Source organism: Oncorhynchus masou, chromosome 22 (genome assembly GCF_036934945.1).
Source record: "Oncorhynchus masou masou isolate Uvic2021 chromosome 22, UVic_Omas_1.1, whole genome shotgun sequence".
NCBI lineage: Eukaryota > Metazoa > Chordata > Actinopteri > Salmoniformes > Salmonidae > Oncorhynchus > Oncorhynchus masou.
In genome coordinates this window covers 23,883,882-23,899,569 of record NC_088233.1, presented here as the reverse complement: position 1 = coordinate 23,899,569, position 15,688 = coordinate 23,883,882, and the positions used below count along the sequence as shown (strand labels likewise).

The following is a 15,688-nucleotide window of genomic DNA, read 5'->3' as shown; positions in this document are numbered from 1 at the left end:
AGTATTTAGTCAGCCACCAATTGTGCAAGTTCTCCCACTTAAAAAGATGAGAGGCCTGTAATTTTCATCATAGGTACACTTCAACTATGACAGACAAACTGAGATTTTTTTTCTCCAGAAAATCACTTTGTAGGATTTTTAATGAATTTATTTGCAAATTATGGTGGAAAATAAGTATTTGGTCAATAATGTTTTCTGTCAGTCTTCACAAGGTTTTCACACACTGTTGCTGGTATTTTGGCCCATTCCTCCATGCAGATCTCCTCTGGAGCAGTGATGTTTTGGGGCTGTTGCTGGGCAACACAGACTTTCAACTCCCTCCAAAGATTTTCTATGGGGTTGAGATCTGGAAACTGGCTAGGCCACTCCAGGACCTTGAAATGCTTCTTACGAAGCCACTCCTTCGCCCAGGCGGTGTGTTTGGGAGGTTTTCACTCAAAATCTCACGATACATGGCCCCATTCATTCTTTCCTTTACATGGATCAGTCGTCCTGGTCCCTTTGCAGAAAAACAGCCCCAAAGCATGATGTTTCCACCCCCATGCTTCACAGTAGGTATGGTGTTCTTTGGATGCAACTCAGCATTCTTTGTCCTCCAAACACGACGAGTTGAGTTTTTACCAAAAAGTTATATTTTGGTTTCATCTGACCATATGACATTCTCCCAATCTTCTTCTGGATCATCCAAATGCTCTCTAGCAAACTTCAGACGGGCCTGGACATGTACTGGCTTAAGCAGGGGGACACGTCTGGCACTGCAGGATTTCAGTCCCTGGCGGCGTAGTGTGTTACTGATGGTAGGCTTTGTTACTTTGGTCCCAGCTCTCTGCAGGTCATTCACGAGGTCCCCCTGTGTGGTTCTGGGATTTTTGCTCACCGTTCTTGTGATCATTTTGACCCCACGGGGTGAGATCTTGCGTGGAGAGGGAGATTATCAGTGGTCTTGTATGTCTTCCATTTCCTAATAATTGCTCGCACAGTTGATTTCTTCAAACCAAGCTGCTTACCTGTTGCAGATTCATTCTTCCCAGCCTGGTGCAGGTCTACAATTTTGTTTCTGGTGTCCTTTGACATCCTTTGACAGCTCTTTGGTCTTGGCCATAGTGGAGTTTGGAGTGTGACTGTTTGAGGTTGTGGTGTCTGTTATACAGGTGTCTTTTATACTGATAACAAGTTCAAACAGGTGCCATTAATACAGGTAATGAGTGGAGGACAGAGGAGCTTCTTAAAGAAGGTCTGTGAGAGCCAGAAATCTTGCTTGTTTGTTGGTGACCAAATACTTATTTTCCACCATAATTTGCAAACAAATTCATTAAAAAGCATACAATGTGATTTTCTGGATTTTGTTTCTCATTTTGTCTGTCATAGTTGAAGTGTACCTATGATGAAAATTACAGGCCTCATCTTTTTAAGTGGGAGAACTTGCACAATTGGTGGCTGACTAAATACTTTTTTGCCCCACTGTAGGTAGGCGCAAGCCCATGTAATGTCTTGTAGGTTAGCAGTGAAATCTTGGAATCAGCCCTTGCCTTAACAGGAAGCCAGGGAGGCTAGCACTAGAATAATATGATCCAATTTTCTGGTTCTCGTCAAGATTCATGGATTAATTTTTCTGCATCATTTTTGGACAGAAAGTTTCAGATTTTTGCAATGTTACGTAGATGGAAAAAAGCTGTCCTTAAAACAGTTTTGATATGTTTGTCAAAAGCTAGATCAGTGTCCAGGGTAACGCCGAGGTCCTTCACAGTTTTATTTGAGAAGACTGTACAAACATCAAGATTAACTGTCAGATTCAACAGAAGATCTCTTTGTTTCTTTGGACCAAGAACCAGCATCTGTCACGACTTCCGCCGAAGTTGGCTCCCCTGCCTGCTCGGGCGGTGCTCGGCGGTCATCGTCACCGGCCTACTAGCCGCCACCGATCCCTTTTTCGTTGTCTCTTTGTTTTGTCTTATTTATTTCACCTGTGTCCTGTTGTATGTGCTTAATGGGCTTCTTTATTTATAGTACGTGTACCCACCCTTGTTTTGTGCGGGATTTTATTTTTGTTACATGTGTGCGTTAGGTAGAGGTGTACGTGTTCTGGACCTGGCACCCTGTGTTTTGGGTGGTCCATATTATTGTCCGCGCCCTGTGTTGTGGGCTTGTTATTTTGTGCCGCATTAAAGTGCACCTTTTCCCTGTGGAATTCTCTGGTCCTAAAACAGAACCTTGAGGAACATCGAAATTTACAGTTGATTTGTCAGAGGACAAACCATCCACAGAGACAAACTGATATCTTTCCGACAGATAAGATTGAAAGCAGGCCAAAACTTGTCTGTGTAGACCAATTTGGGTTTCCAATCTCTCCAAAAGAATATGGTGATCGATGGTATCAAAAGCAGCACTAAGATCTAGGAGCACGAGGACAGATGCAGAGCCTCGGTCTGACGTCATTAAAAGGTCATTTACCACATTTACAAGTGCAGTCTCAGTGCTATGATAGGGTCTAAAACCAGACTGAAGTGTTTCGTATACATTGTGTGTCTTCAGGAAGGCAGTGAGTTGCTGCGCAACAGCTTTTTCAAAGAATTTTGAGAGGAATGGGAGATTCGATATAGGCCAATGTTTTTTGAAATATTTTCTTGGTCAAGGTTTGGCTTTTTCAAGAGAGGCTTTATTACTGCCACTTTTAGTGAGTTTAGTACACATCCGGTGGATAGAGAGCTGTTTAATTATGTTCAACATAGGAGGGCCAAGCACAAGAAGCAGCTCTTTCAGTAGTTTAGTTGGAATAGGGTCCAGTATGCAGCTTGAAGGTTTAGAGGCCATTATTATTTTCCTCATTGTGTCGAGATCTAGTACTAAAACACTTGAGCGTCTCTCTTGATCCTAGGTCCTGGCAGAGTTGTGTAGACTCAAGACAACTGAGCTTTGGAGGAATACTGTCACGCCCTGACCTTAGAGAACCTTTTTATGTCTCCATTTGGTTTGGTCAGGGTGTGATTTGGGTGGGCATTCTACAGTGCCTTGCGAAAGTATTCGGTCCCATTGAACTTTGCGACCTTTTGCCACATTTCAGGCTTCAAACATAAAGATATAGAACTGTATTTTTTTGTGAAGAATCAACAACAAGTGGGACACAATCATGAAGTGGAACGACATTTATTGGATATTTCAAACTTTTTTAACAAATCAAAAACTGAAAAATTGGGCGTGCAAAATTATTCAGCCCCTTTACTTTCAGTGCAGCTGAAACAACTTCTGGAGAGAGTTTGCTGCACTGAAAGTAAAGGGGCTGAATAATTTTGCACGCCCAATTTTTCAGTTTTTGATTTGTTAAAAAAGTTTGAAATATCCAATAAATGTCGTTCCACTTCATGATTGTGTCCCACTTGTTGTTGATTCTTCACAAAAAAATACAGTTTTATATCTTTATGTTTGAAGCCTGAAATGTGGCAAAAGGTCGCAAAGTTCAAGGGGGCCGAATACTTTCGCAAGGCACTGTAACTATTTAATTCTATAATGTCCAAATTTGTGGCTATTGACGATGTCTGCATTTTCTGTGAAAAAGGTGAGAATCTGACTCGCTTGTTTTTTGAGTGTATATTTGTCCTAATTTTGGGAAAACCTTGCAGAATACTTATTTACCATTATGAACACTACCAATGTTTTTGACATTATATAATGTTATGATAACAAAACCATTGAAATGTTTGACTTTTTTTATTGTTGCCAAATACTTTATACGAACAAAAATTGCAGAATTCTATACCAAAATTACACTTAATTTAATTCATAAGACATTATCCCTAGTGAATAACATCTTCCTGAATCATTGAGATTTTTCAGAGTGAATACAATTGCACTAGAATTGTTTTGTTTTTTTAACTTTGACTTTTTGTTTCAGTATTTTCTTGTTAATACTTATCTTGTTAGACATGTTTGATGTAGCAATGTAAGTTGATTTTTGTGTTATGAATAAAAAATAAAATAAACATTCGGCTTTACTTCAGTTTGTGACGTATGATGTTCCATGGTTACTTCCGAGATTGTTTGCATTTAAAATAAATCAAATGTTTTTGAAGAGACCATATCAAATAAAAACAGGTTATATTCTCATTTATGTAACTACTATCACGTGCAAACACTGATAGTCATTTATTGATTTTTTTTCTTTACATTAACAACATTCAAGGTATAAATACATATTGATATCAATTAACCCAACTTCTTAGGACCAAAAATGAGTCCCTTTAGACTCTAAACAAAACTGACAGACAACCACATATCCAAAACTCTATACCTAAAAAAATATATAAACTCTGCAAAAAAAGGAACATCCCTTTTTCAGGACCCTGTCTTTCAAAGATAAGTAAAAATCCAAATAACGTCAACAGATCTTCATTGTAAAGGTTTTAAACACTGTTGCCCATGCTTGTTCAATGAACCATAAACAATGAATGAACATGCACCTGTGGAACGGTCAGTAAGACACGAACAGCTTACAGACAGTAGGCAATTAAGGACACAGTTAGGACACTAAAGAGGCCTTTCTACTGACTCTGAAAAACAACAAAAGAAAGATGCCCAGGGTCCCTGCTCATTTGCGTGAAAGTGCCTTAGGAATGTTGCAAGGAGGCATGAGGACTGCAGATGGGGCCAGGGCAATGAATTGCAATGTCCGTACTGTGAGACGCCTCAGACAGCGCTACAGGACGGACAGCTGATCGTCCTCGCAGTGGCAGACCACGTGTAACAACACCTGCACAGGATCGCTACATCCGAACTTCACACCTGCAGGACAGGTAAAGGATGGCAACATCTGCCCGAGTTAAACCAGGAACGCACAATCCCTCCATCAGTGCTCAGACTGTCCGCAATAAGCTGAGAGGCTGGACTGAGGGCTTGTAGGCCTGTTGTAAGGTAGGTCCTAACCAGACATCACCGGCAACAACGTTGCCTATGGGCACAAACCCACCATCGCTGGACCAGATGGGACAGGCAAAAAGTGCTCTTCACTAATGAGTCGCGGTTTTGTCTCACCAGGGGTGATGGTCGGATTTGCGTTTAGCGTTGAAGGAATGAGCAATACACCGAGGCCTGTACTCTGGAGTGGGATCGATTTGGAGGTGGAGGGTCCGTCATGTTCTGGGGCGAGGCTGTCACAGCATCATCGGACTGAGCTTGTTGTCATTTCAGGCAATCTCAACGCTGTGCGTTACAGGGAAGACATGTGCCTAATGTGGTACCCTTCCTGCAGGCTCAACCTGGCATGGCAATGCCACCAGCCATACTGCTCCTTCTGTGCGTGATTTCCTGCAAGACAGGAATGTCAGTGTTCTGCCATGGCCAGCAAAGAGCCCGGATCTCAATCCCTTTGAGCACGTCTGGGACCTGTTGGATCCGAGGGTGAGAGCTAGGGCCATTCCCCCCAGAAATGTCCGGGAACTTGCAGGTGCCTTGGTGGAAGAGTGGGGTAACATCTCACAGCAAGAACTGGCAAATCCGGTGCAGTCCATGAGGAGATGCACTGCAGTACTTAATGTAGCTGGTGGCCACATCAGATACTGTTACTTTGACCACCCCTTTGTTCAGGGACACCTTATTCCATTTCTGTTGATCACATGTCTGTGGAACTTGTTTAGTTTATGTCTCATTTGTTGAAACTTGTAATGTTCATACAAATATTTACATGTTAAGTTTGCTGAAAATAAACACAGTTGACAGTGAGAGGAGCTGAGTTTCTTTGCAATTAAGCAGATTTCAAGCGGCTTAAGGTCAAACCGCACAGACATCCGGCAGAGTAAGTTCGAATATAATTTTATTCAACATTCTAGCTTGTAAGTAACATTTACAATATTTTGCAGTCATTCATTTCAGACTGTATATACCAATTCATTGTGTATTATAGCCTGATTAATTAGACTAATGGATAAGAAGATAAGTGTGAGCCATGGTACCAGTAAGCATATACAAGCTCCTAAAGCCAAATTCCTTGTTATTTTACCAGGTAAGTTGACTGAGAACACATTCTCATTTAAAGCAACAACCTAGGGAATAGTTACAGGGAAGAGGAGGGGGGATGAATGAGCCAATTGTAAGCTGGGGATGATTAGATTGGGATATCTCAAGCATAGCCACCAGTTCAGACTTGGAAATTCCCATCCCGTCCTGGTCACTGCTGTCCACTACGTAGATAACAGCATCGGTTTTGGAGTAGTAGCAGTGCCACTAAGGCCTGAAACAGAGAGAGATGCAAGAAGAAACAGTGTAACCAATACAATTGTTGGTTGACTCTTGACAAACTGACCGCTGACAGTTGCAATCTTCAGTTGTGTGAGACATATGCTACAATAAATAAATTGAAGTCAGGAATATATTACAACCTAATACTGGTCTGCCCTCCAAGATCCCACACCTGGAATGTCAGATCCTTGTATGTTACCGTTTCCATGTTGAAGCCAATGGCTGGGGGAGGGGGGCAGACCAGTAGCTTGAGCCATTTCAGTGACAAATATATATATTGCAAGACATACCATTGTATTGGCATGCAAAGTTACGAGCATCAGTTTGAGTATGTTACTCAGCACTGAGAATAAGTTGAATATTTTCACTCACTGGTTATAGTGGTGACGACCTCCCCAACTAGAAGTCTGTAAAGAATTGTAGTTTTTTTCCCAGCTCCATCCAACCACAGGATCAGTATCCTAATTTTCATGGTGCAAAACAAGCCAGAAAAGAGATTGGAGAAGAACCCATCTTGATTTAACAAGGCAGGATAGATAAAAGTATAGTAGTCATACTTTACTCATTACATTGATCAAACTATACAGACATAACTTCAAAGGACAAAATACAAATGTCAGGTGTCAGGTCCATGCATATTACTAAAGGCCTAGCTATAATAGCATTGTCTGGTATGCATTCACTTTCACGGGTCAGCAAGTTATTTTCCTGAATAACAATGCAATACGAGGAGACAGAAGAGGTCATTGAAGTAGCTAGTATACAGCAACATCTGTCTTACACATTCCCTGGATAGCAAACGTTCATCTGGTTTACCTCAAAAAACACCCAAATAATTTGAACTGTATTTATAGGAAATTGTAAATTTACAACATCCTACATAGCTCTTTAAATGCTAACACAGAGCAAACATTGGCTGATGAAAACCAATCAGTGGCTAAACATTGATTTCATGAGAAACGTAACAAAAGTATGACACACTAAAAAAGGAAGCAACAAATCTTACCCATTTTTGCCTAATAACAGTCCCTGCAAACCTATCCAGTAAGTGAAGTGTCTTCTTCCTTGTGGGTTTGTTTACATGCCCAGCTCAGTTATTGGTACATTATTGACACCTATTTGCAGGGATGTACTGGTGATTTGATAGTCTACTATATTACAACCAACATACTGTACAGCCCCAACATTGTGTAAATATAAAAAAAGAATGCATCAATGTTTGGAGAAAAAAACAAGAGGCAAAAATGTAAAAACACACAGACAGAGGAGTGGATCAAAGTTTTGTTATTGTTGTCTGCCTTGACAAATCAGAAAATACTTCAGTCCATTATAAAAAAATAACTGCTACTTATAATGGCTTTAATAAAAACAAAATTGTATTGTTAACAGCAAATTGTTTTATGAAACAAACAGAAGATAAACATACAGGTAAGTACACAATAGCAGATCAACTGGCAAATAAATATACGAATAAGCAACATGTTAATGAATAAATACAGCATGCAAATATACAAACAGAATTCAGACCTTCAAAACCTCATCTGTCTTTCATTTCCAGTGTCTAATTGTCGTGAACTCTCAAATTGTAAAAACCCTTAGCGGTTTGACTGTAGAGGCTATTGACATGGTAACATCAGATTAAACTTCCTCTAGAACAGCATAGACTGAAGAGACTTGCGGACAGTGGCCATCTCTTGCTGTTGCTGTGGACAGAGAGAGATAGGTTATAACACTCAAGTAACCAATGGGAAATCATTCCAGATGTTAAAAAATAAAAAAATTGAATAAAATTGTATGTCACATGCGCCGAATACTTTTTGTGGCTGTTGGACTTCCTGAACCAACGCTCACAGCGAGTCAAAATAGGTCCCTACATGTCAGACATACGCAATACCAACACAGGCTCTCCTCAGGGATGTGTTTTGTCCCCACTCCTGTACATCTTGTACACTAATAGTTGTACTAGTTCCCATTCTGACAGACACCTTATTAAGTTCACTGATGACACTGCCTTGATCAACATGTTGCATGATGACGAGGAACATCATGGCCCATTCCTAGATGACTTTGTAGAGTGGTGTGAGGAATCACACTTGGTCCTCAATACCAACAAGACCAAAGAAATGTGCATAGACTTCAGGAAGTGTTCACCACCTACCTCTGCAACATCTATCAGAGGTCAGAATTTAGAGATTGTAGAGGAATACAAATACCTGGGTGTCCTCTTGGACAATAAGCTTCAATGGAGTAAATGTACAGACCTGATCTACAAGAAGAGCCAACAGACTGTACTTTCTCAAAAAGCTGGGATCTTTTAGACTGTACTATACTGACTGTTTTACAAATCTTTAATTGAGAGTATTTTAACTTTTTGTATTGTTTGTTGGTTTGGCAATGCCCACTGTCAGCCATAGAAATATGCTTTAGACGGATTATCACGACAGCAAGCAAGGTACTAGGAGTCAAACAGACAGGCCTGGATGAGATCTTTAAGGTCAGGGCCCTCCGCAAGGCTCACAAAATCGTTTTAGACCAAAGCCACCCCCTGTACCCATACTTTGAACTACTCCCCTCCGGGCGCAGGTATAGGGCACCCATCGGCACATCACATCTATTTTTCCTGCTAGGTGTGGATATCCCTCCTAAATAGCTCGGTCTAATGTTCCTATCAACTCTGTAAGGCCAGCAGGCTCGTCTTTAAAAAAAAAAATGTTTTATTGGTATGTTACTGTTATAACTTTCTCCTGAAACTCGTCAGTCTATTCTTGTTCTGAGAAATGAAGCCTATTCCATGGAAGAAATTACAAAGAAACTGAAGATCTCGTACAACATTGTGTACTACTCCCTTCACAGAAAAGCGCAAACTGGCCCTAATCAGAATAGAAAGAGGAGTGGGAGGCCCTGGTGCACAACTGAGCAAAAGGACAAGTACATTAGAGTGTCTAGTTTGAGAAACAGACGCCTCAAGTCCTCAACTGGCAGCTTCATTAAATAGTAACCGCAAAACACCAGTAAAACCTTATTAAAATCCCCCACCATAATAATAGAGTCTAGTGTGGCTTGTAGAGTTGATAAATTCTTATATATATTTTCAAAGAAGCTTGGATCATCATTATTTGGACTGTATAGGTTAATAAGCCATATCTGTTTATTGTCCAATAACATATTTAAAATAATCCATCTACCTTGATGATCTGTTTGGACAATTTGGACATTTGGATCAAAATGACTGTTAATTAATATAATCACCCCTTCTTGAATGTATTTTCCCATGGGAGAAATACAATGCTCAAAAAAATAAAGGGAACACTAAAATAACACATCCTAGATCTGAATGAATGAAACATTCTTATTATATACTGAAAAACGTCCTGCACGGTGTTGGGCTGTAAGCACAACCCCCACCTGTGGACGTCGGGCCCTCATACCACCCTCATGGAGTCTGTTTCTGACTGTTTGAGCAGACACATGCACATTTGTGGCCTGCTGGAGGTCATTGTGCAGGGCTCTGGCAGTGCTCCTCCTGCTCCTCCTTGCACAAAGGCGGAGGTAGCGGTCCTGCTGCTGGGTTGTTGCCCTCCTACGGCCTCCTCCACGTCTCCTGATGTACTGGCCTGTCTCCTGGCAGCGCCTCCATGCTCTGGACACTACGCTGACAGACACAGCAAACCTTCTTGCCACAGCTCGCATTGATGTTCCATCCTGGATGAGCTGCACTACCTGAGCCACTTGTGTGGGTTGTAGACTCCGTCTCATGCAACCACTAGAGTGAAAGCATCACCAGCATTCAAAAGTGACCAAAACATCAGCCAGGAAGCATAGGAACTGAGAAGTGGTCTGTGGTCCCCACCTGCTGAACCACTCCTTTATTGGGGGTGTCTTGCTAATTGCCTATAATTTCCACCTGTCTATTCCATTTACACAATAGCATGTGAAATGTATTGTCAAATCAGTGTTGCTTCCTAAGTGTACAGTTTGATTTCACAGAAGTGTGATTGACTTGGAGTTACATTGTGTTGTTTAAGTGTTCCCTTTATTTTTTTGAGCAGTGTATATTCCCCCCTCCAGTCCTCTTTCCACAAAACTTCATCTAAAATGACTGAATGAGTTTCCTGTAAACAATATATTACACTCATTCTCTTTTAGCCAGGTATGCTAATCGTCTTTTCTTATTATCTGCTAAGCCATTACATTTACATTTACATTTAAGTCATTTAGCAGACGCTCTTATCCAGATTACAACTGGCTATACTTATTTCACCACTTACCATAATGAGACACAAGTTTCATTTCTATTTATCAAAATATGTTTGTAAACGTACAATTAAAAAGTAACATGATGATTGAATGTCTATATAGCTGTACCATGATATTTGCATTGCTACTTAGTAAACCTCCAATTGGTCCCCACTATTCCACCCGCTAAAACCCCTCCCCATCCCAAGTTGGGTTGTCATCCCAATGCCCGGCAGACCACCCCCGACCCCATAGCCCCGGAGACCGGGACACATCCTTCCAAAAGAGCACACAGTGCCACCCACAGAACAGAAGCAGATCAACCGCCAAACACATTTCCATCACCCTCACCTCGATTTGTATTATATATAGCCATTAAAAAATAAATAAATATAATATATATATATTTATTTGAAGTCGGAAGTTTACATACACTTAGGTTGGAGTCATTAAAACTTGTTTTTCAACCACTCCACAAATTTCTTGTTAACAAACTACAGTTTTGGCAAGTCGGTTAAGACATCTACTTTGTGCATGACAAGTCATTTTTCCATCAATTGTTTACAGACAAATTATTTCACTTATAATTCACTGTATCACAATTCCAGTGGGTCAGAAGGTTACATACACTAAGTTGTCTGTGCCTTGAAAATCCCAGAAAATGATGTCATGGCTTAGAAGCTTCTGATAGGCTAATTGACATCATTTGAGTCAATTGGAGGTGTACCTGTGGATGTATTTCAAGGCCTACCTTCAAACCCAGTGCCTCTTTGCTTGACATCATGGGAAAGTCAAAGAAGATCAGCCAAGACCTCAGATTGTAGAACTCCACAAGCCTGGTTCATCCTTGGGAGCAATTTCCAAACGCCTGAAGGTACCACGTTCATCTGTACAAACAATAGTACGCAAGTATAAACACCATGGCACCACGCAGCCGTCATACCGCTCAGGAAGGAGACGCGTTCTGTCTCCTAGATTTGAATGTAATTTGTTGCGAAAAGTGCAATTCAATCCCAGAACAACAGCAAAGGACCTTGTGAAGATGCTGGAGGAAACAGATACAAAAGTATCTATATCCAAAGTAAAACGAGTCCTATATTGACATAACTTGAAAGGCCGCTCAGCAAGGAAGAAGCCACTGCTCCAAAACCACTGTAAAAAAAGCCAGACTACGGTTTGCAACTGCACATGGGGACAAAGATCGTACTTTTTGGAGAAATGTCCTCTGGTCTTATGAAACAAAAATAGAACCGTTTGGCCATAATGACCATCGTTATGTTTGGAGGAAAAAGGGGAGGCTTGCAAGCCGAAGAACACCATCCAAACTGTGAAGAACAGGGGTGGCAGCATGATGTTGTGGGGGTGCTTTGCTGCATGAAGGACTGGTGCACTTCACAAAATAGGTGGCATCATGAGGGAGGACAATTGTGTGGATATATTGAAGCAAGTCAGGAAGTTAAAGCTTGGTCGCAAATAGGTCTTCCAAATGGACAGTGACACCAAGCATACTTCCAAAGTTGTTGCAAAATGGCTTAAGGACATCAAAGTCAAGGTATTGTAGTGGCCATCACAAAGTCCTGACCTCAATCCTATAGAAAACTTGTGGGCAGAACTGCGTGTGCAAGCAATGAGGCCTACAAACCTGACTCAGTTACACCAGCTGTCACCCAACTTATTGTGAGAAGCTTGTGGAAGGTTATCCGAAACGTCTGACCCAAGTTAAACTATTTAAAGGCAATGCTACCAAATACTAATTGAGTGCATGTAAAGTTCTGACCCACTGGGAATGTGATGAAAGAAATAAAAGCTGAAATAAATAAATCATTCTCTCTACTATTATTCTGACATTTCACATTCTTAAAATAAAGTGGTGATCATAACTGACCTAAGAAAGGGAATTTTTAACAAGGATTAAATGTCAGGAATTGTGAAAAACTTGAGTTTAAATGTATATGGCTAAGGTGTATGTAAACCTCTGACTTCAACTGTATTTGTATATATATATATATATATCCATTAAAATTAAATCCTGTTTCTTATTTTCCATAATTAGCTATTAATATTTGTAGTAATGTAGGCAATTTATGTAAAGGATTTTTACTTCTCACCAGTCTCGCCATTACCAAAATTACATTATGGCAAGCAATTATTATATTAGCAAACAATTATTGTGAATCATCCTATATTGTCCCTAACATATTTTACTCCCTCGTAACAGTTGTGGGATACACACTCAACCCCTTTCCCACACAACAACCATAGACTCAGATTCTCAACAGTTGAACCATCCCAGGGCCCAACTCAAGAAAGGTCATGATTTACGAATGCATATACAGTTGCAGCTGTATGAGAAGGCCTGCAAAACTGAGCAAAAACAATGGGCATAAATGGGGAAATTTGATTAACCATTGTCACTTCCTAGATGATGGAGGTCAAATATACCCCCTTTCCCTACCTAACTTTGTGCAAATATACAGACCGCCACCCCATGTCTTACCAGAGGCCGCTGTTCTATCCTGCCGAAAAAGCTTAAAACCAGCCAGCTGTATGTTATCCATGTCGTTGTTCAGCCACGATTCGTTGAAATATAAGATAATAGTTTTTAATGTCCCATTGGTAGGATATACATGATCGTAGTTTGTCTATTTTATTATCGATTGATTGTACGTTGGCTAATAGGACCGATGGAAAAGGTACCCTCTCGGCGACGGATCCTTACAAGGCACCCAGACCTTCGTCCTCGATACCTTGTCGGGCGTCTGAAGTAAATCCTTATTGTACAAAATAAGTTACAAATAACGCGAAAAAAACATACACAATAGCACAATTGGTTACGGGATCGTAAAACGGCAGCCATCTCCTTCTGAGACATTCTTCTTGCCATAACTCAGTGGTAGCCAGAAATGAGTAGGAGTTGGACGCAACATAACTTCCATCATAAATTAATAAGCAGTTTCAATTTACTTTAATTAACCCTCAGACATGAAGGCTACATGACGTGAAAATAAGTTTTTTTTGACCGTTTGCTAGCTTTGAGCCAAGCCAATTAGCTGAACTTAACATCATTTTGTCATGTGTACATTTTTTTTAAACTGTCGAAGCGATTGACATTGCGTAACTCACAGTGTCCATCATAACTTTCTTCTGCAACACTGCCATCTCCTTCTTCAGCTCCACCTGTGCCCCCTGCAAGAAGGTCTCATGACTCTTCTCCATCTCCTCCATGTTCTTAAAAAGACATTATGACAAACCCAAGAGTTTCAATTATTTAGATTAACTTGATAGAAAGATCTGGGTTGAAATTGAATCATTCCAAATAGCGTTTTTTTTGCACTTCAATTTGACAGGTGTTTTGATTTGTACAATAGTGTGTTGGAGAACAGCAGCGAGTTGACGTGTAATTTTGAAATTGGTACTCCTGTAGCATGTGTCGCATGACCCGTAAATACAGAAAACAAACCTGACGGAGAAGTCATCTAGCGAATGCCACAGAACGGCCAATTTATAAATTAAGTACCATACTGATGTGCAAATCAAAAACACTTGTGAAAAAGTTGTGTAAATTTCCTCATCTGTAATGATGGAATTCCAGCTATGGATCAGTGTCTTTGGGAGCATTTGCACCGGCCTAACATTGTATGAAGAAACTGTCATCTGGGACTCGCCTTAATGAACTGCTCGTATAGCTCTTTGATGGTTTTCAGTTTCTGGCTTTGCACCACTCTAGCCTGCTGGAACAGTTTTTGTTGCTGGCGAAACATGTTCTACAGAGGAAAAGATCATGTTACATTTCAGCTGTATACTGTATCTGAGTCCCAAAAAAGATGCATTATCAGTATACAGAAAAGCACTGACATTCAATTTTTCCTCCTGATCCTCAGATTTCTGTGCATCAATCTCCCATTGCTGCAGCACAGATGACACCTGCTGTGAGTACTCCTGAGTCAGCTTCTGCCTGCAAAAACACCCAGTAGACAAAGTTTTCACCGATCCCCAAGACAAATAACAAAGCAAACATCAGATGTAGACTAATAAATGTGTAAACTAATGGCAATAAAATGGTGTCTGGGATAGGATTTTGGCTACAGTGATATCAAATGTTACCTGCCATGTGCAGTCATTGACAATGCGCCCAAACATAATTATATTCTTAGTTTTGTTGTTGTTGCTGGAGTCTGGGTGCTTGATTTGAGAGCATGCATATTGTTTCAAAGATGATCCAAAAACATTGACACAACGAGCAAGCTACGATACAAAAATTCAACTGGCAGTGTTCATGGAGATTTTAACGAGAACAAAGCAAAACTTTCAGGTAGAAGTATACTTCTGATTGGTACCTTTGTATTCTTCAGCTCCATCTGAATAAAGAAAACACCTAGCTAAACAAAGAATGCAGACAATATTTTCTGAGGAATTTTTTCACGTAATGTATATGACAAACTGGGTGCCATCTGTGTGTACATTTTATATATATTTTTTATTTAACTAGGCAAGTCAGTTAAGAACAAATTCTTATTTACAATGATGGCCTACACCGGCCAAACCCGGACGACGCTGGGCCAATTGTGCGCCGCCCTATGGGACTCCCAATCACTGCCTATATTCAATGCCAGGAGGTGTTGCTGAGGTGAAGGAGGGCTGACATGCCTCACACAATCTCTGGTCTCAGCAGGTGTTGTTACCTTTGTGCATACTGGGTATTCCACAGCTGCTCCAGTTTCTGATTGCTGCCCTTCAGTGTGCTCTTGGTGAAGGTCTCTAAACGTTTCCTCTTGGCTTGCATGGCTTTGCTTATATCAGCTATGAAACAAATACTAATTTGAGACAAACATGTATTAAAGAACATAGCATAAGCCTACCTTTGGTTACGACAACCTTAACCAACAGTTGTTCTAGAGTATTCAATATATAGCTATTGTCTAGCTAAAATAAATCACATTCTGATAAACTTGCCTCCAAATCTCTCCAACATGGTTTGTACCTCGTTCCTAGGGAATGCCAAGATTCAAGAAACAATTACAAGGATGAAGGCTCAATTAGACGATTGTAAGAGGCCGTTGCTGGTAGGAAGCTTAGTTTATGTTTGCTAACTTTATAACTTACCCCACTCCAACTTTTAGATCATCCTCCTCAAATGACCTTTTCTTGGCCATCTTGTCAACAACAGGAGTTTCATCTATTGACATTGGCAGAGATGAAGGTGATAAGATACCACATATGGTAA

The 15,688-nt window shown here is 40.5% G+C and overlaps 1 protein-coding gene across 1 annotated transcript in view; it reads right to left on the bottom strand.

The window, feature by feature from the left end:
• Positions 1 to 7,877: 7,877 nt before the first annotated feature.
• The window catches only part of sycp3 (synaptonemal complex protein 3), an 8,022-nt gene continuing 211 nt past the window's right edge, over positions 7,878 to 15,688 (bottom strand). Inside the window, exons 2-8 of the mRNA XM_064928913.1 lie at positions 15,568 to 15,640; positions 15,418 to 15,452; positions 15,147 to 15,264; positions 14,320 to 14,419; positions 14,130 to 14,228; positions 13,588 to 13,692; positions 7,878 to 7,931 (exon numbers count right to left, since the gene is read on the bottom strand). Coding sequence (XP_064784985.1) covers positions 7,878 to 7,931; positions 13,588 to 13,692; positions 14,130 to 14,228; positions 14,320 to 14,419; positions 15,147 to 15,264; positions 15,418 to 15,452; positions 15,568 to 15,640 — 584 coding nt within the window. The remainder of the gene's footprint in view (positions 7,932 to 13,587; positions 13,693 to 14,129; positions 14,229 to 14,319; positions 14,420 to 15,146; positions 15,265 to 15,417; positions 15,453 to 15,567; positions 15,641 to 15,688) is intronic.